Below are 25,819 nucleotides of genomic sequence, written 5' to 3'. Positions count from 1 at the left end.
GAGAGAGACAGAGAGGAAGGAGAGGGGGAGGGGTGGAGAAGCAGATGGGCGCTTCTCCTGTGTGCCCTGGCCGGGAATCGAACCCGGGACTTCTGCACGCCTGGCCGACGCTCTACCACTGAGCCAACCGGCCAGGGCCCTAAGGTAATTTAAAAAGCTGAAAATCTGTAATTTCAGAATCAGAGTCCTCTTGTGAAACTTCAGGATAGATAGCGCTCAGTGAGTTCTACACAATACCTGGGACTCTGCATCACAAATTTTGACAAACTAGACTTCTGTCAGCCCCATGACTAATACCTAATCCTTACCAAAAACAAAAGAAAAGTTCTTGGGTACTCAATCAATAAGTCTGTGTGGAAGTTCTGTCAACCAGTGAAAAATGTGCTAGGTTTAACTGATTAGTATTTAATAAAATCTAGAATTTGAATAAACAAAATAAAAATTTAACTACAGACTCCTGAGCTCAATCCAAGATCTACAGTATTAATCAGTCTCTATGACTAGAGAACAGAATCATGATAAATGGGGGGAGGGGGAGGGGGAAAACCACGAATTAAAAACTTCAGCTTACAACTGTACGTTCATATAAGGTCTGTTTCCCCTGTTCAGGTACTAGGGAGAAAAGTGGGAAGTCCATAGATTTGAGTATGAATAAAAATTTAGGAAATTGAACTCTTTTAAAATTACCATTCAGAAAGACATGATTATCTGGCTGTTGTAACTTCTGATTTAATGGTTAAAACTACTCTCATTTAAAGTCCCAATTGTTTAAACAATCATGTAAAATTGGAAATTAAAGGTAAAAATATTTCTAGAATCAAAAGGTGTAAACCACCACACTGGTAAAACTTGTGCATGAAAAAAGTCTTGATTTTTTCCAAGTTTGGAAAGAGGGTCAATATTAAGACTTTTCTGAACTTCATATCCACACACAAAAAAATACTGTTGACTTCGTCAAGCAACATTACAAAGAAATCACTACAAAATTTTTACTTTAGAGCTAAACAATGGTCCATGCATTTTCAAATGGTATCATAAATATATAATGGTAAATACAAAATAAGAAGTTTCCCATGTAAATGATACAACTAGGAACATGAAACAAAAATTTAAAGTGATGATGAAAATCTAGTTTCCTAAGACTTATCCAGTGATCACAGAAATTTGCAGGAAAGCAAAACAGGATTCCTTGAATACATTAAAAATATAATTCTCACCACAAAATTCTTTATATTTTACATTTTCTGAAGACTCTCTGAAGTAATTGTTTTGGTTTTTTGGTTTTAACAGTCGGAGGAACATGTAGGGACAGACAGGGAGATGAGAAGCATCAATTCTTCGTGGCACCTCAGTTGCTCATTGTTTGCTTTCTCACATGTGCCTTTACCCGGGAGCTACAGCAGAGCAAGCCAAGCAAGCCTTCCTCAAGCCAGCAACCTTGGGCTTCAAGCCAGCAACCTTTGGGCTCAAGCCAGCAACCATGGGGTCATGTCTATGATCCCACGTTCAAGCTGCTGAGTTCATGCTCAAGCCGGAAGAGCTTGCACTCAAGCTGGCAACCTTGGCGTTTCTAACCTGAGTTCTCTGTGTTCCAGTCCAAGCTCTATCCACTATGCTACTGTCTGGTCAGGCAGTAATTGGTTTATCTATCCGAGCTTTTAAAAATATATTTTATGAAAAACCAAAAACATTGCAGCACAAAGAATCCATGACATTTCATCATTGTAAGTTAAAATGCAAGTTGTACTTGGGTTACAATGCACTTTCTAAATATTTTACACATGGAGGCATCTCACTAAATTAGAAAAAGGTTTTGCACAGCTCTACTACAATTTTGTTTGAATATATTCACACACCTCTTTCCATTTGCTCACTATATCATGACTCACTGCCGCAATTCTGTGGATCCTGCCTGTGAAAACGTATTAACCAGGCTTTGTATAAGCTGTGTCTTGGACTCTGAGGACAGACTTTACATGAAATGTTGGCTTCTGATACTAAAGAAAGGGCAGGAACAATAAACCCTTTTTCTACTCCAACAAACCACAGGGAAAAGAGATGTGCTGTTATTACTTGAGCTCCTTATTTAGCAATAAGACATGTTATATTGGTTACCATTTTTACAGTTATCAATAAAATAGAAAAGCCAGTGGCATGTGGTGTCATGACAAACACGAGAGGCACTACACGGTATGTGCATATCACACTCCCAATTACATTATCACATGCAGTTTCAAACTATGAAATACAGTGAGTGACAAAGTAAGCCATAAATACTAGAAAATTCCTTAGATTTTTCAATGATTCAATTTATTCACATACTAAAAACTATGTACTTCTGAGTGAAAAATCTGTCAACCACACAAAATTGGTTATTTTTGGTATCTGTGTCTATAAAAAGTACATCTTCTCTTTATGGTGTTGTTTCTAGAACACGTATTTCCAATGTCCTTAAATTGTTTATCCAAGGCCCTGGCCTGTTGGCTCAGTGGTAGAGCGTCGGCCTGGCATGCAGGAGTCCCGGGTTCGATTCTCGGCCAGGGCACACAAGAGAAGTGGCCATCTGCTTCTCCACCCCTCCCCCTCTCCTTCCTCTGTCTCTCTCTTCTCCTCCCGCAGCCAAGGCTCCATTTGAGCAAAGTTGGCCCGGGCGCTGAGGATGGCTCTGTGGCCTCTGCCTCGGTCGCTAGAATGGCTCTGGTTGCAGCAGAGCATCGTCCCCTAGTGGGCATGCCGGGTGGATCCCGGTCAGGCACATGCAGGAGTCTGTCTGACTGCCTCCCCGTTTCCCACTTCAGAAAAATACAAAAAAAAAAATTGTTTATCCAAAATAAGAAATCTCCAAAATACAATATGGTTGAATTATTTGCTGTCCCATATTTAGTATTTTCATAGAATTTCATTTCTGAGGGCATTTTCTTTTGTACTATGAGCTGTCATTTCTTAATAATATTACTTCAAGAGCCACATTCACGGGGTTTTCTCCACTCACTGGACTAGGATTTATCCCCAGTAGGGATATTTCTAACAGCTAATGAAATTTGCTCTCTGGAAGGCTGATCTATATTCACAGTATTCCTCTTTGCTTTTAATTTTCTACTGGGTAAGACTTGACTATAATTTGAAAGGTTACTGAAATACACTGAACTTCATAGAGTGAATCCACTCTATGAAATCTGATAAACATGTTAATCTGCTGAAAGCTTTCCCCACATAACCTCATTTAGAGTTCCTATGCCAAAAGAGCACTAAGAAATGTAATACGGTGCAACTATTCTCTCATTTACCATAATGCATTTTCGGAGGTACAAAGAGGTATGGTCTATGTCAAAGACTAAAATTAACTCCATGTCTATGATTTCTTTACTATATGAGATCTCTGATGATTAATAAGCTGTGATTTTTGGGAGAAGGCTTTCCCACATTCATTGCATTGATAAGGTTTTTCTCCAGTATGAATTCTCTGATGATTAACAAGCTGTGACTTCTGAGAGAATGCCTTCTTACATTCACTGCATCCATAGGGTTTCTCTCCTGTATGCGTCCTCTGGTGTGGTATCAGGTGTGACTTCCGAGAGAAGGCTTTTCCACATTCACTGCATTCAAAGGGTTTCTCTCCTGTATGTATTCTCTGATGATTGATGAGACTTGATTTCTCCCTGAAGGCTTTTCTACATTCACTGCATTCATAAGGTTTTTCTCCTGTATGAGTTCTCTGATGTCTAATTAGCTCTGACTTCTCAAAGAAAGCTTTTCTACAAAGACTGCATTCATAGGGTTTCTCTCCTGTGTGAATTCTCTGGTGAGTATTGAGTTGTGATTTCTGGGAGAAGGCTTTGTCACAAATTCTGCATTGATAGGGTTTTTCTCCTGTATGAGTTCTCTGATGAGTTGCAAGACTTGACTTCTCTCCAAAGGCCTTCCCACATTCAGAGCATTCATAGGGTTTTTCTCCTGTATGTGTCCTCTGATGTGATATAAGATGTGACTTCTGACAAAAGGCTTTCCCACATTCATTGCACACATACGGTTTTTCTCCTGTATGAATTCTCTGATGGTTAGTGAGGCTTAATTTTTCACTGAAAGCTTTCCCACACTCACTGCATTCATAGGGTTTTTCTCCTGTGTGAGTCCTCTGATGTCTAACAAGCTGCGATTTCCTGCTGAAGGCCCTCCCACATTTAGGGCATACAAACGGTTTCTCTCCTGTGTGTGTCATCTGATGTGATATCAGATGTGACTTCTGTGAGAAGGCCTTTCCACACTGAATACATCCATGAGGTTTCTCTCCTGTGTGGGTTCTCTGATGATTAATGAGACTTGACCTCTCTCTGAATGCTTTCTGACATTCACTGCATTCATAGGGCTTCTCTCCAGTATGAACTGTCTGATGTCTAATGAGTTCAGATTTCTCAAAGAATGCTTTTCTACAATCACTACAGCCATACGGTTTTGTTCCTGTGTGGGTCCTGTGATGTGTGACAAGTTGTGATTTCCTGCTAAAAGCCTTCCTACATTCTAGGCATTCAAAAGGCTTCTCTCCTGTATGAATTCTCTGATGATTAATGAGATTTGACTTTTCACTAAAGGCCCTTCCACATTCACTACATACATAGGGTTTTTCTCCTGTGTGTGTCCTCCAGTGTGATATAAGGTGTGACTTCCGAGAAAAGGCTTTCCCACATTCACCACATTCATATGGTTTCTCTCCTGTATGTGTCCTCTGATGGGATGTGAGTTGTGACTTTTGGGAGAAGGCTTTCCCACACTGGCTACAATTATAAGGTTTGTCCCCTGTATGAGTTCTATGATGTGTGATAAACTGTGACTTCTGGGGAAAGGCTTTGCTACACTTACCACAGCCATAGGCTATCTCTCTTATATGTCTACTCTGGTGCTTAATGAGACTTGTTCTCTTACTGAAGCGTTTCCTACATTCACTGCATTCATAAAGTTTCTCCCCTAAACGATTTCTGTGATATATGATAATCTGTGACTTCTTATAACTAACTTTGTCATATTTATCACACTTATAGTATTTTAACCAAGAATTACTTTCCTCAGGTTTGGAATGGAGAAACAATTTGTCAAATACATTTAAGTCATCTGCTTCTGTTTTTCCATAATCAGTTTTTGGAAGAAATAAGTCTAAATGATGTTTTAAAATTAATCCATCTTGATCACCTTCATTGATTAATCTCCTTAAAGAAACACAGTTGATGCTCAGATTGAAATTTTTTCCAAGTGCATCACATTCACAATCTTGTTTCATAATTTTAAGCTTCTCTTGGATATCCTGGTGCCACAACATGTGACCATTTGCTTGTAAGACTTGTTCTGTAAAGAAAAAACAAATCTCTGAATTCTTCTATGGTTATGCTGAATAAAAAACCTAGAAATGCAATTTGACAGGAATGGATGCTTTTTACTATTATTATTATTTATTAATTTTAAAGAGAGAGGAAGGAAGAGAGAGAGATAGAAAAGTCAGTATGTTACTTCACCTGCCCTAACTGGGGATTGAACTAGGAACCTCTGCATATCAGGATGATGCTCCAACCAACTAAGCAATCCAGCCAGGGTGGGAATGAAAGCTTTTTAAGATAGTGTTTCCTAGTCTGATCTAAAGACCCCAAAATAATGATTATACTCTAGGTATTGAAAACTAAAAGCCTAGCCTGTGATGGTGCAGTAGACAGAGCACTGACCTGAAATACTGAGGTCAGTTCAAATCCTAGGTTTGCTGGGTCAAGGCACATACAACAGACGACAAGCGACAAGCAAGCAATGAACAACTGAAGTGAAGCAACTGTGAGTTGTTACTTTTTGCTCTCCTCCCCTTCTCTCTATGTAAAATCAATAAATATAATCTTTTAAAAATAATAATAATAGCCTGATCAGACGGTGGCGCAGTGGATAGAGTGTCGGAATGGGATGCAGAGGACCCAGGTTCGAGACCCTGAGGTCGCCAGCTTGAGCGAGGGCTCATCTGGTTTGAGCAAAAGCTCACCAGCTTGGACCCAAGGTCGCTGGCTCAAGCAAGGGGTTACTTGGTCTGCTGTAGCCCCACGGTCAAGGCACATATGAAAAAGCAATCAATGAACAACTAAGGTGTAGCAACGAAAAACTGATGATTGATGCTTCTCATCTCTCTCTGTTCCTGTCTGTCTGTCCCTGTCTATCCCTCTCTCTGACTCTCTGTCCCTGTAAAAAATAAATAATAATAATAATAAAAGTAATGCTGTAAACAGGAAACAGTAGATTATTCAATATTTTCAAAATGTCAGTCTGTGGACTGGTACTGGACCATCACGCCAGTCTGCATAGAGTTAAGCACTCTGGTATTATATGAAGACTACTCAACCAGCACAAAATTACTGGCATACCTGCACCGGTCCACAGACTCGCAGCTGAAAAACACTGGATTAAATCACCTTCACTTGTTATTAAATATAAGTTTATAAAATGGAAAGAGAATGTGAAAAATACATTAAAAACAATGAAGAATAAAGAAAGGAGCTAAAAGAAGCATTGATCCAATGTTCTGAGGAATTAACTTAATACCTACTGAGTACACACTAGGTTCCAAGTGGCATGTGCGGTGCTGGAGACACAGAGAACAAGCCCCAGCCATCATGAAACTGACATTCAAGTGGAAATGATAATAAATAATGTTTTTTAAAATTACAACTGTACACTGTGGTAAGTACCATAAAAGAAAATCAACAGGTTTGAAAGAATAATTGCTTAACCATTTCAAACTTGAAGAATGAAAAATATCTTGTGTACTTTTTCCCATTCTCAAATAGTGTAAATTTTAATTTACACTTACCATGCACAGTCTTTCCCCGTATTTGTGGGTTCCACATTTGCAGACTCAACAAACAGATTGAAAATACGCAGCAAAAAAAAACCCAAACACCATGTTGTTGTTAAGGTGCGCTATGTAACTAGGCCAGAGTGGCTGCATCCAGACTGAACGTGTACAGACCTTTTTCCCGTGTTGTTATTCCCTGACAATGCAATCTAATAACTAAATACATAGCATTAGCAGGTACTGTAAGTAATATGTAGATGATTTAAAGTTTATGGGAAGACTATACTTTCAGGGATCATTTCTATAGTTCAAGGTTATGAGAAGATGTGTGTAGGCTACATGCAAATACTGTGACATTTTATTTATTTATTAATTTTTTACTGTGACATTTTATATAAGAAGCTTTAAGCATCCTCAAGTAAAGGTATCCAGAGAGTCTGGAACCAATCCCCCATAAATACATGTTCACGTTATTACTAACATATTTCAATGATGACAACCCAATGATCAGCTGAGATTGCTCTTCTACCTTCTCCCAGCTGCCTGCTTCTCAGACACTCACCTGGAGAATCTGCACTTGGAATTTCTCCATCTCCTATCCATGGCTCTTTTCCTTGCTCCAAGTTGAAGATAACATCTGGTTTCATAAATTCATACCCTGTTCAAGGGAAATCACAAAGGCCTTGGCCTGGAATACTTGGGCTTTTAGTGCCTCTGATGAATGGGCAAGGTTTGGCATCAGAGTTGACCCAGTTAAGTTAAAGATTTGTATATCAACAGAGTAAATAATTCTCAAAGAAATGGTAATGGTCTCCCTGGTGGCTAACAGGATCTAAAAAACTATTTTTCTTATTGACAGAGACAGAGAGAGAAACAGACAGAGGAACAGATAGGGACAGACAGCCAGGAAAGGAGAGAGATGAGAAGCATCAATTCTTTGTTGCGGCACCTCAGTTGATCATTGATTGCTTTCTCATATGTGCCTTGATGGGGTCCAGCAGAGCGAGTGACCCCTTGCTCAAGCCATAGACCTTGGGCTCAAGCCAGAGACCATGGGGTCATGTCTATGATCCCATGCTCAAACTAGCAACCATGCTCAAGTTGGTGAGCTGCAGTCAAGCCAGTGACCTCGAGGTTTTGAACCTGGGTCCTCTGTGACCCAGTCAGATGCTTTATCCACTGTGCCACTGCCTGGTCAGGCGAAACCCTGAGTTTTATAATTCATGTCCAAAAACACTGAACACTTCAAAGGCTCTAGAGCCAGTCTGCCTGGGTTCAAATCCAGGCTATTTCATTTAATACTGCTCAGTCCTTGGAAAAGTTTATTAACCCTTCGTTGCTTCTATTTCCTCTTTAGAAAACAAAGGAGAGCAATTGTACATGTCAGACAGGATAGTTCTAATGATTAACGGAGTCAGTATATGAACAATATGTGCAATAAAGTAAGTTAACTGCATTAGGTGGTGTAACTACTACTGCAGCTATTATTATGTACCAGATGCTGCACAATGAAATTAAGACTTCAGCCCCAATCAGATGGCTTAGTTGGTTAGAGCATCATACCAAAGCATAGGGGTTGCTGGTTCACTCCCTAGTCGGGGCACATATAGGAACAGATCAATGCTCCTCTCTTTCCTTTCCTCTCTCTATAAAATCAATAAAATAAACATTTAAAATGTTTATTTTATTATTTTTAAAAATTTTATTTATTGGCCCTGGCCAGTTTGCTCAGTGGTGGAGTGTTGGCTCAGCGCGTGGAAGTCCCTGGTTTGATTCCCGGCCAGGACACACAGGAGAAGCACTCATCTGCTTCTCTACCCTTCCCCCTCTCCCTTCTGTGTCTCTCTTTTCCCCTCCCACAGCCAAGGCTCCACAGGAGCAAAGTTGGCCCAGGAGCTGAGGATGGCTTCATGGCCATCACCTCAGGCGCTAGAATGGCTCCGGTTGCAACAGAGCAATGCCCCAGATGGGCAGAGCATTGCCCTCTGGTGGGCATGCTGGGTGGATCCCTGTCAGGAGCATGCGGGAGTCTGTCTCTCTGCCTCCCTGCCTCTCACTTCAGAAACATACAGAAGAAAAGAAAAAATTATTTATTGATTTTAGACAGAGAGAAAGGAAACGCAGAGACAGGAACATCAGTCTGTGCCTATATGTGCCCTGACCAGAGATCAAACCAGGAAGCTCTGTGCTATGCAGTGACACTCTAACCAACCAAGCTATCCAGCCGGGGCCAAAATAAACATTTTTTAAAAAATACAATTAAGACGTCATTATTGGAAGATGAGATCTTAACACTTTCCCTGGTGTCACAGTCCAAGGAACTTTGATCTCCTATATTTAGGTCCAAAATCATTAACAATTTCAGAAGCCCCACAGCTCTTAGCAACTAAAAGAGAAAAAGCAAAGCCCTGGCCAGGTACTTGGTTGATTGAGTGTTGCTCCAATACACCAAGGTTGCAGATTCAATCCCGGTCAGGGCACATGCATGAATCAACCATGCATGCTTGGGTGATGGGATGGGTGAAACAACAAATCTATGTTTGTCTCTTTCTCTCTCTCTCCCCCTTCCTCTTTATTTAAAACTAATAATTAAAAATTTAAAAAATTTTAAAAGTGATGTTTTGGGCTCAATGAGGTCCTCTGGGAAGGCTTTTCTTACCCAGTGACACTAGACTGCTGTAGTTCTCCAACATGACATCCTTGTATAAGTTCTTCTGATAGGAGTCCAGCAGTTGCCATTCCTTCTGGGTGAAGTCCACAGATAAATCTTCAAATGATATTGACTCCTGTAAAAGCACAATCGCAGTGAATCTGAAGCAGTTATTACTCGGTGGTGTAGAAAGAAGTATTGGAGGTTGAGTACATTATTGTTATCAGAGCAAATTCTAGAGAATGACTTCTGTACCCATACCTTTGTATCATATTATAGAATAAAATGTTGTTAAGCATTCAGTCTTCCTTCTGCTTACATAATACACAAGAATGGGACCACACATCTTTCAATCTTCTGAACCACCAACAAAATATGTAACCTCAATTTGGCATCAGAAGAGGTAGTAGCTTTCCAGTCTACCTGAATCATTACCAGCTAGAAGCAGCGGTCATTGGGACTTGGACATGAGCTGCAAAGTATAGAATGGTGACAACAATTCCAGTGCCATGAGGACTTTTCCTGGATGTGGACTTTTCTGGACTCCTGCTCCCTGTGACAGCTCCTAACAGACTGAACTGTGGTTGGGTTGCATGTTTCAGGGATTTGGCATGGTGATGGGGCCAACTTGGACTTGGTGAACATGTTAAGGACACTACTCTTTTATGGATTCTTGCTGTATTGGCCAAGAGTTTGCTTAAAGGCTTTTAATCACTGTAAAAAGAAAAATAGAAGACTGGATAAAGAAGATGGGGCACATATACACCATGGTATACTATTCAGCTAGAAGAAATGATGACATCGGATCACTTACAGCAGAATGGTGGAATCTTGATAACAGTATGCAGAGTGAAAAAAGTGAATCAGAAAAAAAACCAAGAACTGTAGGATTCCATACATTGATGGGACATAAAAATGAGAATAAGAGACATGGACAGGAGTGGGGTGGTTATGGGGGGTGGGAGGAGGGAAGGAGGGAGAGGGGGAGGGGGAGGGGTACAAAGAAAACTGGATAGAGGGTGACGGAGGATGATCTCTCTTTGGGTGATGGGTATGCAACAGAACTAAATGACAAGATAACCTGGAAATGTTTTCTTTGAATATATGTACCCTGATTTATTGATGTCACCCATTATAATAAAAATTTATTTAAAAAAAAAAAAAAAAAGAAGAGGTAGTAGCAAAATATATAAAAATAATAAAAACAATATCCTAAAAAACTGCTTCATTTTTTTTTCTTTTTTGTATTTTTCTTAAGTTGGAAACGGGGAGGCAGTCAGACAGACTCCCACATGCGCCCAACCGGGATCCACCCAGCATGCCCACCAGGGGGCGATGCTCTCCCTATCTGGGGCATTGCTCTGTTGCAACCACAGCCATTCTAGCGCCTGAGGCAGAGGCCATAGAGCAATCCTCAGCGCCTGGGCCAACTTTGTTCCAATGGAGCCTTGGCTGCAGGAGAGGAAGTGAGAGACAGAGAGGAAGGAGAGGGGGAGGGGTGGAGAAGCAGATGGCCGCTTCTCCTCTGTGCCCTGGCCGGGAATCGAACCCGGGACTCTTGCACGCCAGGCCGACGCTCTACCACTGAGCCAACCGGCCAGGGTCAAAGCTGCTTCATTTTATAACCCAGAAACATGTATACCTATAAATAAGCTGTTAAAGTAGCTAAGACAGACATGAAAGGAAGGCACAGTGTGTATCAGGCAAGAAAGCATCTCTCTATTTCAGACTTAAGTTGGGCTCTCTAAAAGAGGTAAAGCTTGAGATGAGTTTTAGAAAACTAGTGCTTTCCACTAAAAAAATTTAAAAAGATGCAAAAATATTCTAGCCTGACCAGGCGGTGGTGCAGTGGATAGAGCATCGGACTGGGATGTGGAGGACCCAGGTTTGAGACCCCAACGTCACCAGCTTGAACGTGGGCTCATCTGGTTTGAGCAAGGTACACAAGCTTGAGACCAAGGTCACTGGCTTGAGCAAGGGGTCACTTGGTCTGCTATGGCCCCCCCGGTCAAGGCACATATGAGAAATCAATCAATGAACAACTAAGGTGTCACAACAAAGAACTGATGTTTCTCATCTCTCTCCATTCCTGTCTGTCTGTCCCTATCCATCCTTTTCTCTGACTCTCCCTGTCTCTGCCACACACACAAAAAAGAAAAAATATATTCTAGTAATAGCAACTCCGCTAGGGGACCTAAAAACTGCTAGGGTTGAGGAAATACAAATACTCTGTCCAGATCACAGGGGTGGGTTGTGATTAAAGACCATAATGAAAGGGTGACAGATTGTGGTTATCATGACCAACCGGTGGTATTGGGCAGAAAAATAAAATGCAAGGCAAAAGTATAAATGTTGAGCCTGACCAGGCAGTGGCACAGTACATAGAGCATCGGACTGAAACACAGAGGACCCAGGTTTAATACCCTGAGGTCATCATTGTCTAAAATGCGGGCTCGGCCCTGGCCGGTTGGCTCAGTGGTAGAGCGTCGGCGTGGCATGCAGAAGTCCCGGGTTCGATTCCCAGCCAGGGCACACAGGAGAAGTGCCCATCTGCTTCTCCACCCCTCCCCCTCTCCTTCCCTCTCTGTCTCTCTCTTCCCCTCCTGCAGCGAGGCTCCATTGAAGCAAAGATGGCCCGGGCGCTGGGGATGGCTCCTTGGCCTATACCCCAGGCGCTAGAGTGGCTCTGGTCGCGACAGAGCGACGCCCCAGAGGGGCAGAGTATCGCCCCCTGGTGGGCAGAGCGTCACTCCCTGGTGGGCGTGCCAGGTGGATCCTGGTCGGGTGCATGCGGGAGTCTGTCTGACTGTCTATCCCCGTTTCCAGCTTCAGAAAAATACAAAAAAAAAAAGAAAGAAAAAAAATTGTCATAGATGGTATGATTATATATGAAGAAAATCTAAAAACTCTACTAACAACTTTAGTTAATTGTGGATATTCTTCAATACCGCACCAAAAGTAATCAAATAGTGGTCTCATAAGATAAAGTCAATGTGGACTCAACTTTATCAATAAATTTCTCCTATTCCGTCGATTTGATATCTATTGTTTAATCTTGTTTTTTTTTTTTAATTTTTTTTATTTGTTTATTTTTTTACAGAGACAGAGTGAGTCAGAGAGAGGGATAGACAGGGACAGACAGACAGGAACGAAGAGAGATAAGAAGCATCAATCATCAGTTTTTTGTTGCGACACCTTAGTTGTTCATTGATTGCTTTCTCATATGTGCCTTGACCGCGGGCTTTCAGGAGACCGAGTAACCCCTTGCTGGAGCCAGTGATCTTGGGTTCAAGCTGGTGGGCTTTTGCTCTAACCAGATGAGCCCACACTCAAGCTGCTGACCTCAAGGTCTCGAACCTGGGTCCTCTGCATCCCAGTCTGACGCTCTATCCACTGCGCCACCACCTGGTCAGGCTAATCTTGTTCTTTAAATGAGTCATTTATCCATTCATGATTTTAAAACATATACATTGGGTATGTGGAAAATACTGGTCTCCTTAGTTAAAATCTTTCACACTCACAAAAGAATGGCCTTACCAGTTCATGCAGAAATAATTCCAATTTTACTAAACTATTACAGAATACGAAAGCCAAGAACAAAACCTTAAACTTTTTTTTTTTAACCTTAAACTTTTTGATACCAATATAACCTTAGTAACAATACCCAATTAAGATACTGGAAGAAAGGAAAAACAAAGGCTAATTCACACATGAACACTGATGTGACAATCCTAAATATGTTACCAAAATATATTGAGCAATATATAAAAATAACATATTAAGACCAGGTTGGTTTGGCCTGATTGAATGGCTCAATTGGTTGAAGTGTAGTCCTGAAACTCTGAGGCTGCTGGTTCAAACCCCAGTCAGGGCATATGCAGAAACAGTTTGATTGTTTCTGACTCTCTCTCTCCCTTCCTCTCACTCTAAAATCAATTTTAAAAAATACAAAACCAGCCCTGGCCGGTTGGCTCAGTGGTAGAGCATCGGCCTGGCGTGAGGAAGTCTCGGGTTCGATTCCCGGCCAGGGCACACAGGAGAAGCACCCTTCTGCTTCTCCACCTCTCCCCCCCTCTCCTTCCTCTCTGTCTCTCTCTTCCCCTCCCACAGCCAAGGCTCCATTGGAGCAAAGATGGCCCGGGCGTTGAAGATGGCTCCATGGCCCCTGCCTCAGGCGCTAGACTGGCTCTGGTTGCAACAGAGTGATGCCCCAGATGGGCAGAGCATCGCCCCCTGGTGGGCGTGCCAGGTGGATCCCGGTCAGGCGCATGCGGGAGTCTGTCTGACTGCCTCCCCGTTTCCAGCTTCAGAAAAATACAAAAAAAAAACAAAACAACAACAACAACAAAAAAACACCCAGGTTAATTTACCACCATATGCCAGGCCCAATTAATTTAAAGAGGTCATATACAGCCAATGTCTTCTGTATGGGAAAGCAGAGCTCTACCAATATATACTCTGAGGATGCAATCAGCAAAATCTAGACAGTGTTTAATTACAGAATTACCTGGTTTCTTCAACAAATAACAGTTAAATATAAAAATGGTCAACAGATTAAAAGAGATTTAAGAGGTCCTGGCTAGGGCCCTGGTCAGTTGGCTCAGTGGTAGTGTTAGCCCAGCATATGGATGTCATGGGTTTGATTCTAGGTGGGGTCACATAGGAGAAGCCAGCATATGCTTCTCCATCCCTCCCCCTTCTCTCTCTCTCTCTTTCTTACCCTCCTGCAGCCATGGCTCAATGATTCAAGCAAGTTGGCCCCAGGTGCTCAGGATGGCTCTGTGGCTCTGCCTCAGGTGCTAAAATTAGCTCGGTTGTGGAGCAATGGCCCAGATGGGCAGAACATCACCCTCAGGGGGTTTGCTGGGTGGATCCTGGTTGGGGCACGTGTGGCAGTCTGTCTCTCTGCCTCCTCTCCTCTCAATTAAAAAAAAAAAGATTGGCTCAGCGGTAGAGCGTCGGCCTAGCGTGCGGAGGACCCGGGTTCGATTCCCGGCCAGGGCACACAGGAGAAGCACCCATTTGCTTCTCCACCCCTCCGCCACGCTTTCCCTCTCTGTCTCTCTCTTCCCCTCCCGCAGCCAAGGCTCCACTGGAGCAAAGATGGCCCGGGCGCTGGGGATGGCTCTGTGGCCTCTGCCTCAGGCGGTAGAGTGGCTCTGGTCGCAACATGGCGACGCCCAGGATGGGCAGAGCATCGCCCCCTGGTGGGCAGAGCGTCGCCCCTGGTGGGCGTGCCGGGTGGATCCCGGTCAGGCGCATGCGGGAGTCTGTCTGACTGTCTCTCCCTGTTTCCAGCTTCAGAAAAATGAAGAAAAAAAAAAAAAAAAAAAAAAAAAAGCAGCCCTGGCCAGCTAGCTCAGTGGTAAAGCACTGGCTTGGCATGTGGAAGTCACAGGTTCGATTCCAACCCAGAGCACATGGAAAAGCATCCATTTATCCATCTGCTTCTCCACCCTTCCCCCTCTACTTTCTGTCTCTCTTCCTCTCCCACAGCTAAGGCTCCATTGGAGCAAACGTTGGCCCGGGCACTGAGGATGTCTCCCTGGCCTTAGACTCAGGTACTAGAATGGCTCTGGCTGCAACGGAACAATGCCCCAGATGGGCAGAGCATCGCCCCCTGGTGGGCATGCCGGGTGGATCCCAGTAGGGCGAATGCAGGAGTCTGTTTCTCGCCTCCCTGCTTGTCACTTCAGAAAAATACAAAAAAAAGGGGGCGGGAGTCTTGGCCAGGAGCTGAGTTCGCTAGAGCATCATTCTGATACAAGAATCAACTAGTGGGATAAAGCGTCGACCTGGAAATGCTGAGGTCGCCGGTTCAAAACCCTGGTTTGCCTGGTTAAGGCACATATGGGAGTTGATGCTTCCAGCTCCTCCCCCCTTCTCTCTCTCTGTCTCTCTTCTCTCTCTCTCTCCCTCTCCTCTCTAAAATGAATAAATTTAAAAAATATATATTAAAAAAAAAAAAGACTCAACTAATGAATGCATAAAGAGGTGGAACAACAAATTGATGTCTCTTTCTCCCCCTACCTCTCTTTCTGAGACATGCCTGACCTGTGGTGGTGCAGTGGCTAAAGTGTCAATCTGGAAACGCTGAGGTTGCCGGTACAAAACCCTGGGCTTGCCTGGTCAAGGCACATATGGGAGTTGATGCTTTCTGCTCCTCCCCCCTTCTCTCTCTCTCTCCCCTCTCTATAATGAATAAATAAAAAAATCTTTAAAAAATAAATAAATAAATAAAAATAAATGAGTCATAATAGACAGATTAACTGATTGAATTCTATGAAAATACAGGCCCTGGCCGGTTGGCTCAGCGGTAGAGCGTCGGCCTGGCGTGCGGGGGACCTGGGTTCGATTACCGGCCAGGGCACATAGGAGAAGTGCCCATTTGCTTCTCCACCCCCACCCCCTCCTTCCTCTCTGTCTCTCTCTTCCCCTCCCGCAGCCAAGGCTCCATTGGAGCAAAGATGGCTCGGGCGCTGGGGATGGCTCCTTGGCCTCTGCCCCAGGCGCTAGAGTGGCTCTGGTCTCGGCAGAGTGACGCCCCGGAGGGGCAGAGCATCGCCCCTGGTGGGCGTGCCAGGTGGATCCTGGTTGGGTGCATGCGGGATTCTGTCTGACTGTCTCTCCCCGTTTCCAGCTTCAGAAAAGTACAAAAAAAAAAAAAAAAAAAAAAAGAAAATACAGATTCTAATTCAAACAAACTATAAACAATTTGTGAATTTTGAGACCACTGGAACTATAAACACTCACTAAATGTGATGATAGATAGTAAGAAGCTACCTTATTAAAGAGAGGCTGTAATTGCAAAAATCTCACCAACAAAATATTAAGTGAAAGAAGCAAACAGCATGACAAGGCTGTGGCACAGCGACAGCGTTAGACTGGGATGCAGAAGACCTAGATTCGGAAACTCCAAGGTCACCGGCTTGAGCACGGGCTCACCAGCTTGTGCACAGGGTCGCTGACTTGAGCATGGGATCATAGACATGATCCAATGGTTGCTGGCTTGAAGCTCAAGGTCGCTGGCTTGAGCAAGGGGTCACCTGCTCTGCTATAGCCCCCTGGTCCAAGGCACATATGAGAAAGCCATCAATGAACAACTAAGGTGCCGCTACTAAGAACTGATGCTTCTCATCTCTCTCCCTTCCTGTCTGTTTGTCCCTATCTGTTATTCTCTCTGTCTCTGTCACAAAAAAAAAAAGAAGGAAGCAAACAAAGTATAAGAACACAAATGAGTCTCTGCCAACAATTTTCAACCTTTTTCTTCTCATGCCACACATAAACTAATTACTAAAATTCTAGGACACACCAGAAAATATAGCACATACAAGTATCAACCAATAAATGTATAAATAAGTAGAACGACAAATCAATGTTTCGCACTTTCTCCCTTCCCCTCTCTAAAGTCAATAAATAAAAATTAAAAAAAAAAAACAACCTGCAGTATTGAATGAATAAATACTTAGCCTGACCAGGTGGTGGTGCAGTGGACAGAGCGTGGGACTGGGATGCGGAGGACCCAGGTTCGAGACCCCGAGGTCGCCAGCTTGAGCGCAGGTTCATCTGGTTTGAGCAAAAAGCTTACCAGCTTGGACCCAAGGTTGCTGGCTCGAGCAAGGGGTTACTCGGTCTGCTGAAGGCCCGTAGTCAAGGCACATATGAGAAAGCAATCAATGAACAACTAAGGTGTCGCAATGAAAAACTGATGATGCTTCTCATCTCTCCATTCCTGTCTGTCTGTCCCTGTCTATCCATCTCTGACTCTCTCTCTCTCTCTGTTAAAAAAAAAAAAAAATGGCCTGACCAGGCGGTGGCACAGTGGATAGCACACTGGACTGGGATGCAGAGGACCCAGGTTTGAGACCCCAAGGTCGCCAGATTGAGCGCAGGCTCATCTGGTTTGAGCAAAGCTCACCAGCTTTGACCCAAGGTCGCTGGCTGGAGCAAGGGGTTACTCGGTCTGCTGAAGGCCCGCGGTCAAGGCACATGAGAAAGCAATCAATGAACAACTACGGTGTTGCAACGCGCAATGAAAAACTGATGATTGATGCTTCTCATCTTTCTCCGTTCCTGTCTGTCTGTCCCTGTCTATCCCTCTCTCTCTCTCTCTGAAAAAAAAAAAAAAAAAAAAAAAAAAAAAAAGAATACTTAGAAATAAAACTATAAAGAAAAGCAAAAAAATGGTTATAAAAGTTAGGGTCCTGGTTCACTCCATTAGGAGAGAGAAGTTATGACCTGAATGGTAGTTCCATGCATATTCAGTTGACAATTCATTACGCTGTATTTTTAAAGTACTACTTCACAATTAAAGAGGTAAATAAATAATTATGGTTACTGAGTTCTGCTTTGTCAGTTCGGGCTTGGGTTACACTCTATGAATACTATGAAAAATGTCCATAAGACCTGTGTATTTATTAGTGTTTCTGAGGAAATTACCAACTATATCATTTATTCAAACACTTCATCAAACAATGACCAAGCTATATGTATTTTATGTGAAGAATCAATTTGCTTTTTCCTTGCAATAATGTAAGTCATATAAATGTTCAGATTTACTGCAACTGCCAAAAATTTGAGAACCAAGATTGGACCTCATATTCAGTAATTATGAATTATATTTCGAATTAAGGCTTATATAAATTAAAACCGTAAGAATGTCTCAAGGACCTACATATAGTTAATGTATTACTGCTCCAATTTTGTCCCAATCCAAATCTTCACTTCAGAAGCTAACTTCCGCTGATTTCTTATCTATTTATATTTCTCCTTTTCACTGGAAGACTTACACACTTTTAATCTCCTGGAAAAGTAATAAGGAACAACAATCACTCACCTGTAACATGGTTATTTTCTGTTCCCTATGTGAGATGGTTAGCAAGTCTGAGATCTTTCTATCCTGTTTCCTCTGCTTGTTCTCAGAGCTCTGGTGAGGTCTTGCTAGGTCTTTTACAGTGGGCACGAATTCCTGGCTCCAGGAACTCCTCTTTTATTTTGCAAAAGCAGGCTCATTTGTGGGGAACCAGGATCTGTGGACTTAGGGACAAATTGCACTTCAATTGGTATGTTTACACTGCGCCTAACATCATTTCCTCTTGCTAAGAGCTAGGAATTAATGACAACCTAACGCCAGAGTATGTTTTTTTTGTTTTGGTTTTTTTTTTTTTGACAGAGACAGAGTCAGAGAGAGGGACACACAGACAGGAAGGGAGAGATAAGAAGCATCAATTCTTCGTTGCAGCACCTTCGTTGTTCGTCAATCGCTTTCTCATATGTGCCTTGACTGGGGGGCTACAGCAGACCGAGTGACCCCCTTGCTCAAGCCAGCAATCTTGGGTTCAAGCTGGTGAGCTGTGCAGAGCAAGTGAAAAAAAAACCCCAGAGAGTGAAGAGCAAATAGATATGTCAAAATGAGGTAGATTTATTGCAGAGAATATACAGAAGTAAGCATTTCAAGTGAACAGGGTGTAATAAGGAATCAGCACTGTAGTTTAAAAATATTTCTGAGCCCTGGCTGGTTAGCTCAGTTGGTTAAAGAGTGTCATCTGGAAACAAGGTTGTGGGTTCAGTCCCAGATCAGGGCACATATGGGAAGCAACCAGGAAATACACGACTGAGTGGAACAATAAATGCTTCCCTTCCCCCACCCCCTCTCTCTGTCTCTCTAAAAATCAATTAAAAAATTGCCTGACCAGGAAGTAGTACAGTGGATAGAGCATCAAACGGGGATGTAGAGGAGTCAGGTTTGAAATGCCGAGGTCGCCGGCTTAAGCACGGGCTCACCTAGCTTGAGTGTGGGCTCACCAGCTTGAGCACGGGGTCTCTGGCTTGATCATAGGATCATCAACATAACCCCATGATTGCTAGCTTGAGCCCAAAGGTTGCTAGCTTGAAGCCCAAGGATGCTGGCTTAAGCAAGGAGTCACTCACTCTGCTGTAGCCCCCCCAGCCAAGGCACATATGAGAAAGTAGTCAATGAACAACTAAGGAGCCACAACGAAGAATTGATGCTTCTCATCTCTCTCCCTTCCTGTCTGTCTGTCCCTATCTGTCCCTCTCTTTGTCTCTGTCACACACACACACACAAAATTATTAGGTCCTGGCAGGATAGCTTAGTTGGTTGGAGCATCCCAGAGTGCAGAGGTTGCCAAGTTTAATACCCCAGTCAGAGCACATATAGGAGCAGCTCAATATTCTTGTCTCTCTCTCCTTCTGCCTCTCTCAAAAAACAACAAATAAATAAATTCTGATATTTAAGTTTGTTACTCCGAACGATGAAAACCTGCTCTTATTTTACTTTAAGTTAAACAGATTGATGGTTCCTGACCTCCCTCTGTCCCCCTTCCTCTAAAATCAATAACAGAAACATTTAAGAAAATGGTTTTTATATTGGCCCTTCTGGGAAAAGTTCCCCCTCAAACTATTTTTTAAGTTTATGTATTGATTATAAGGAGAGGATAGGGGGACGGGAGACAGAGATAGGGAAGTATCAATTTATTGTCAAACTTAGTTCTTCATTCATTGGCTGCTTCTTGTACGTGCTATGACTGGGAATTGAACCCACAACCCTGGCATACTGAGACAATGCTCCAACAAGCTGAATCACCAGGCTAGGACCCCCATGAACTCTTATATTTGGTTCTCACATGTCCCACCAAGTGAAAGCCTAAGCCCTTCATTGGTATTTCTTTTTACCTTGACAGTTTCCTGCATAACACTGCAGATCTCCGTGACAGCTCTCATATTTATCTTCAGAAGGAAGCAGCAGCCTTCATCATCATCCTGTAGACCAACTCAACATCAAGTCCTAAGGAAATTTCAGGGGTAAGGCACAGAATAATTTACAGTAACATTTACACTTAGGATGTGTCAATCAATGTCCTTTTTTTTTTTTAAGGAGAGAGGAGGGCAGATAATGAGGCCAACTCCCGCATGCACCCCGACCTGAATCCACCCAGCAACCCCATCTGGGCCCGATGCTTGAGCACCAAGCTATTTTTAGTGCCTAAGGCTGCCACTGGGACCAACCAACCTATCAACGCCCACGGCCATGCTCAAACCAATCGAGCTGGCTACAGGAGGGAAAGAGGGAGAGAAGGGGGAGAAGAAGATGGAGAGAAGCAGACGGTCGCTCCCCCTGTGTACCCTGACCGGGAATTGAACCCAGAACATCCATATACCAGGACAATGCTCCATCTACTGAGCCACCTACCAGGGCCATGTCAATGTCTTATACACCATATTGTCTTCTCTTAAAGCATTCAGCACACAGGTTCAGCAACTTGCCCATCAATAACACACCCAGGATATGGCATATCTGAGCACATCCCAGAGCCTGTGACTGCAGCCACTAAGCAATAGTGCAAGGAGGAGAAGAAAAAGACTTTGAGTCCATTTATATTCCCAGTACAGGTGGGATACAACAGTCCTCATCCAGAAAAGACGGCACAAGGCAGACCAGGCATAAAAATAAGAGAAAGAAAGAGTCTCACGGGCCATTTGAAAAACTGTCCACATATATCTAAAGTCCTCACTTGGGACAAAATACTCCAAGTTATGAAAAGACATTTATAATATATTGTAATGGTTTTAAACCACATATTCCTAATGGTTTTTAAAAGAGAATACATTTAAGCCCTGGCTAATTGTCTCAGTCAGTTATGAGCGTTGTCCTGAAAAGACAGGGTTGCAGGTTCAATCCTGGGCAGGGCACACACAGGATGCAAACAATGAATGCATGACTGAGTGGAACAACAAAAGAATGCTTCTCTTCTCCCTCCCCCCCTTCCTCTCTGTCTCTCTGAAATGATAAATAAAAATAAATTAAGCCCCGGCCAGATAGCTTGGTTGGTTGGAGTGTCGTCCCAGAGCACAGAGGTTGCCGATTCGATGCTTTGGTCAGGGAATACATAGGAGCAGCTCAACATTCATATCTCTCTCTTCCTGCCTCCCTCTCTCAAAAAAAAATAAGTAAATAAAAAATAAATTGTAAAATGTTAAAAAAGACAGTACATTTACTAAAGCTGAGAACAGCAAAACAAGGAATGGTCTAGGATAGAAGCTACAGGCGAGCCTAGGTAGGGCTGCTCTGGCTCATGAGAAAAGTCAAGAAATGGGGGCCTGGGAGACAGGTTAGTCAAGGAGAAGCTGCCCCTGTCCACTGCTCCCCTGGTTGCAAGTCTCGTGGAGACCCTTACAGTTTAGAAGATGCACGCCTGTGGGGGAAGCAGAGGGGGAACGGAAAGGCATGGCACAACTCCGGAAGGATGAACGTGTCCCAGTTTTGTTTTTTTAAAGGAAATATAAATAAGATGTACTAAAAACAGGCTGGCTGGTTGGCTCAGTGGTAGAGCGTCGGCTTGGTGTGCGGGGGACCAGGGTTCGATTCCTGGCCAGGGCACATAGGAGAAGCGCCCATCTGCTTCTCCACCCCTCCCCCTCTCCTTCCTCTCTGTCTCTCTCTTCCCCTCCCACAGCAAAGGCTCCATTGGAGCAAAGATGGCCCGGGCGCTGGGGATGGCTCCTTGGCCTCTGCCCCAGGTGCTAGAGTGGCTCTGGTCGCGGCAGAGCGACACCCCAGAGGGGCAAAGCATCCCCCTCTGGTGGGCAGAGCGTCGCCCCTGGTGGGCGTGCCGGGTGGATCTCGGTCGGGCGCATGTGGGAGTCTGTCTCTCCCTGTTTCCAGCTCCAGAAAGGAAAAAAAAAAAAAAAGATGTACTAAAAACATATACACTTACTGGCTACAAGCTATGGACCAAAATGTTAGCAGTAACTAAACTCCTGTGCATGGGATAATGATTTTCATTTGAATCAGTTTATCAAGATGCTCCAAAGTGACTACAGTGAACATACTATATATAATAGAAACAAGTATAAGTTAAAAAAATATATTGGTCCTTAAACCAAGAAAACGGCAAGCAGAGCAGTTTCAGTCTAACACTACATGCTTGAAACAAAATAAACAACAAATAATAATTAAGATAAAAAGGGCCCTGGCTTGTTGGCTCAGTTGTGGAACATGGTCCAGGTATATGTATGTCTCAAGTTGGATTCCTGTTCAGGGCACACAGGAGACACGACCATCTGCTTCTTCACCTTCCACCCTCACTCCACCCGCTGAGGATGGCTCTTGGAGCCTCCCACTCAGGTGCTAAAAATAGCCCACTTGCAAGCATGGCTTCAGATGGATAGTACATTGGCCCCAGGTGGGGGTGCCTGCAGAAGTCTGTCTCTCTCTCTCTCCTATTCTTACTTGGAAAAAGAAAAAAAATAAATAAGTAAAAAGTATGGTTTAATAACAGAAAAAAAATCAGCCTGACCAGGTGGTGGCGCAGTGGATAGAGCGTCAGCCAGGGACAGAAAGGACCCAGGTACAAGACCCAAGGTCATCTGCTCAAGCGTGGATTCATCATCTGGTTTGAGCAAAGTTCACTGGCTTGGACCCAAGGTTGCTAGTTTGAGCAAGGGGTCACTCGCTCTGCTGTAGCTCCACAGTCAAAGCACATATGAGAAAGCAATCAATGAACAACTAAAGTGCCACAAAGAAAAATTAATGCTTGCCTCATCAGGCGGTGGCACAGTGGTTAGAGCCTAAAACAGGGATGCAGAAGGACACAGGTTCGAGACCTCGAGGTCGCTAGCTTGAGCGCGGGCTCATCTGGTTTGAGCAAAGTTCACCAGCTTGGACCCAAAGCCGCTGGCTTGAGCAAGGGGTTACTCCATCTGCTAAAGGCCCACAGTCAAGGCACATATGAGACAGCAATCAATGTGTAGCAACAATGTGTAGCAACTAAGGTGTAGCAACAAAAACCAGATGATTGATGCTTCTCATCTCTCTCCATTCCTGTCTATCCCTCTCTCTGACTCTGTCTCTGGCAAAAAAAAAAAAAAAAAAAAAAAAAAGAGAGAGAGAAAAGAAAAAAGCATCAAAGTTCAGATAAAAAGATAATTTCTTTTCACTCCCTCATTTTCATATGAAAACCTTAGACCCAGATGTTGTGAGATGGCATTTAAAGACTTCAGGCCAATGATGTCCCTGTCACACCAGTTGCTGTCACTGAAGGCAGAGTGTTAACTTTGAAGGGGTGGGGGGAGAAACCTTTAAAAAAAAAAAAACACCCCCCTAATAAACGCAGAGCTGAGCTGGGTTAAGTCGAGTAGGAGGGGGTACAATGGGCCCAGCAATCAAATCACCCTCACCAGTGGAGTACACCTGGGTCTCTCAGACACTCACACAATAAACTCTTTTTGTTCTGCCATAGGGTCCCAGCCCATCAACAGGACCTGACCTGGGCTCGCAGCTGAACACATCCAGGTATATCACGGACAGGAAGCACTGCTTTAAAAAATCGACCTGAAAGATAACGTCCAAAAGAGGTAAGAACCCAGGGGCCCAATGGAGTGAAGCCTCGGAAGAAAGGGCTTGCGGGCTTCCTGGAGGCGGCGCGCGGGCACCTCCCGCCCCACTCGCCGCATGCGCTGCGCGGGCTCCAGTCTTGCTCGGAGCCCCATCAGGGCGCGACAGGATCCCCAACACCGACCGCCTCGTAGCTCTGAGCACAAGCCCAGGCCCCGAACCCACTTCCCACGCGCTACGACCAGCCCTACCGGCACCCGCCGCTCCTCACCCCGGGACCCCACACGCCACAGCCGCCCCACCTACACAAACCCCAGGCCTGAAGCTGCAACAAAGCCGGCACTAACGCACTAAGTATCCGACCAAAGACGCGCAGGAGCCGGAACCACGTGACCCGACCACCGCCCCCAAACTCACCACCGCCCAGCCGGGGGTAGCACAACGCCCCCGCCCCCGACCCTCCGTGTGACCCTGGCGCACCCACAGGATCCAGACGGGCTGCAGCTGCGTGGTGATTCCTCGCGCACTCGCCTCTGAGTGGCCGCTACGGACAAAGAGAAGGGGCGCAACCCGCAAGCTTCGGTGGCCCTGCGACTGCGCCTGCGCGCGAGACTAAGTCGCTTGTGGACTACATTTCCCAGAAGACTACCCGGCTCCAGTATCTCAGTCTAGGAGCGGGTGGGGGGGCCAACCCTGGAGCATGTTGGGTTAGCACTCCTTTGGGAGAGGAGTAAAGAGAATTTTAAAAGAATAGGCAAGTGTTGGTCAAATAAGTTTGTAAATATTATATATATGTTTGCTTGCTTATAGTTTGCATTGGGTGTGGGGGACAGGCTGTAAGCAGGCAGGGTCTTTATAGCTTAAGGCTTAGTTTTAAAGACTAAGCTTTTTTTTTTTTTAATAATTTTATTTTTTAATGGGGTGACATCAATAAATCAGGGTACATATATTCAAAGAAAACATGTCCAGGTTATCTTGTCATTCAATTATGTTGTATACCCATCACCCAAAGTCACATTGTCCTCTGTCATCTTCTATCTAGTTTTCTTTGTGCCCCTCCCCCTTTCCCTCTCCCTCTCTCCCCCACCCCCCACCTCCCCCCCATAACCACCACACTCTTATCAATGTCTCTTAGTCTCGCTTTTATATCCCACCTATGTATGGAATAATGCAGTTCCTGTTTTTTTCTGATTTACTTATTTCACTTCGTATAATGTTATCAAGATCCCACCATTTTGCTGTAAATGATCCGATGTCATCATTTCTTTTTTTTTTATATTTATTTTTATTTTATTTATTCATTTTAGAAAGGAGAGAGAGAGGGAGAGAGAGAGAGAAACAGAGAGAGAGAAGGGGGAGGAGCAGGAAGCATCAACTCCCATATGTGCCTTGACCAGGCAAGCCTAGGGTTTCGAACCAGCAACCTCAGCATTTCCAGGTCGACGCTTTATCCACTGTGCCACCACAAGTCAGGCGATGTCATCATTTCTTATGGCTGAGTAGTATTCCATAGTGTATATGTGCCACATCTTCTTTATCCAGTCATCTATTGACGGGCTTTTTGGTTGTTTCCATGTCCTGGCCACTGAACAGTGCTGTAATGAACATGGGGCTGCATGTGTCTTTACGTATCAATGTTTCTGAGTTTTTGGGGTATATACCCAGTAGAGGGATTGCTGGGTCATAAGGTAGTTAGTTCTATTTTCAGTTTTTTGAGGAACCACCATACTTTCTTCCATAATGGTTGTACTACTTTACATTCCCACCAACAGTGAATGAGGGTTCCTTTTTCTCCACAGCCTCTCCAACATTTGCTATTACCTGTCTTGTTAATAATAGCTAATCTAACAGGTGTGAGGTGGTATCTCATTGCAGTTTTGATTTGCGTTTCTCTAATAACTAAAGAAGATGAGCATCTTTTCATATATCTGTTGGCCATTTGTATTTCTTCCTGGGAGAAGTGTCTGTTCATGTCCTCTTCCCTTTTTTTATTGGA

General features: G+C 43.8%; 1 protein-coding gene across 4 annotated transcripts; it reads right to left on the bottom strand.

Moving 5' to 3' along the window:
• Positions 1 to 24,400, bottom strand: ZNF84 (zinc finger protein 84). 4 transcript variants are annotated; one of them, XM_066371264.1, is made up of 7 exons: positions 24,304 to 24,400; positions 23,701 to 23,820; positions 20,163 to 20,274; positions 18,304 to 18,503; positions 9,477 to 9,603; positions 7,380 to 7,475; positions 1 to 5,337 (listed from the first exon to the last, which is right to left on the bottom strand). In XM_066371264.1, exons 4-7 carry the CDS (start codon positions 18,310 to 18,312, stop codon positions 3,353 to 3,355), a joined length of 2,217 nt encoding a protein of 738 aa, XP_066227361.1. In that variant the 5' UTR covers positions 18,313 to 18,503; positions 20,163 to 20,274; positions 23,701 to 23,820; positions 24,304 to 24,400; the 3' UTR covers positions 1 to 3,352. The 4 variants fall into 4 exon arrangements, with proteins under 4 accessions (XP_066227361.1, XP_066227360.1, XP_066227359.1 ...); XM_066371263.1 differs by lacking the exon at positions 18,304 to 18,503 and having other exon boundaries at positions 23,756 to 23,820; XM_066371262.1 differs by lacking the exon at positions 18,304 to 18,503 and having other exon boundaries at positions 24,308 to 24,377.
• Between the last annotated feature and the right edge of the window lie 1,419 nt (positions 24,401 to 25,819).

The sequence above is a fragment of the Saccopteryx leptura genome, chromosome 2, assembly GCF_036850995.1.
Source record: "Saccopteryx leptura isolate mSacLep1 chromosome 2, mSacLep1_pri_phased_curated, whole genome shotgun sequence".
NCBI classification, from domain to species: Eukaryota; Metazoa; Chordata; class Mammalia; order Chiroptera; family Emballonuridae; genus Saccopteryx; species Saccopteryx leptura.
Note: the sequence above shows the minus strand (reverse complement) of the source record. Positions and strands in the feature narration are given on the sequence as shown.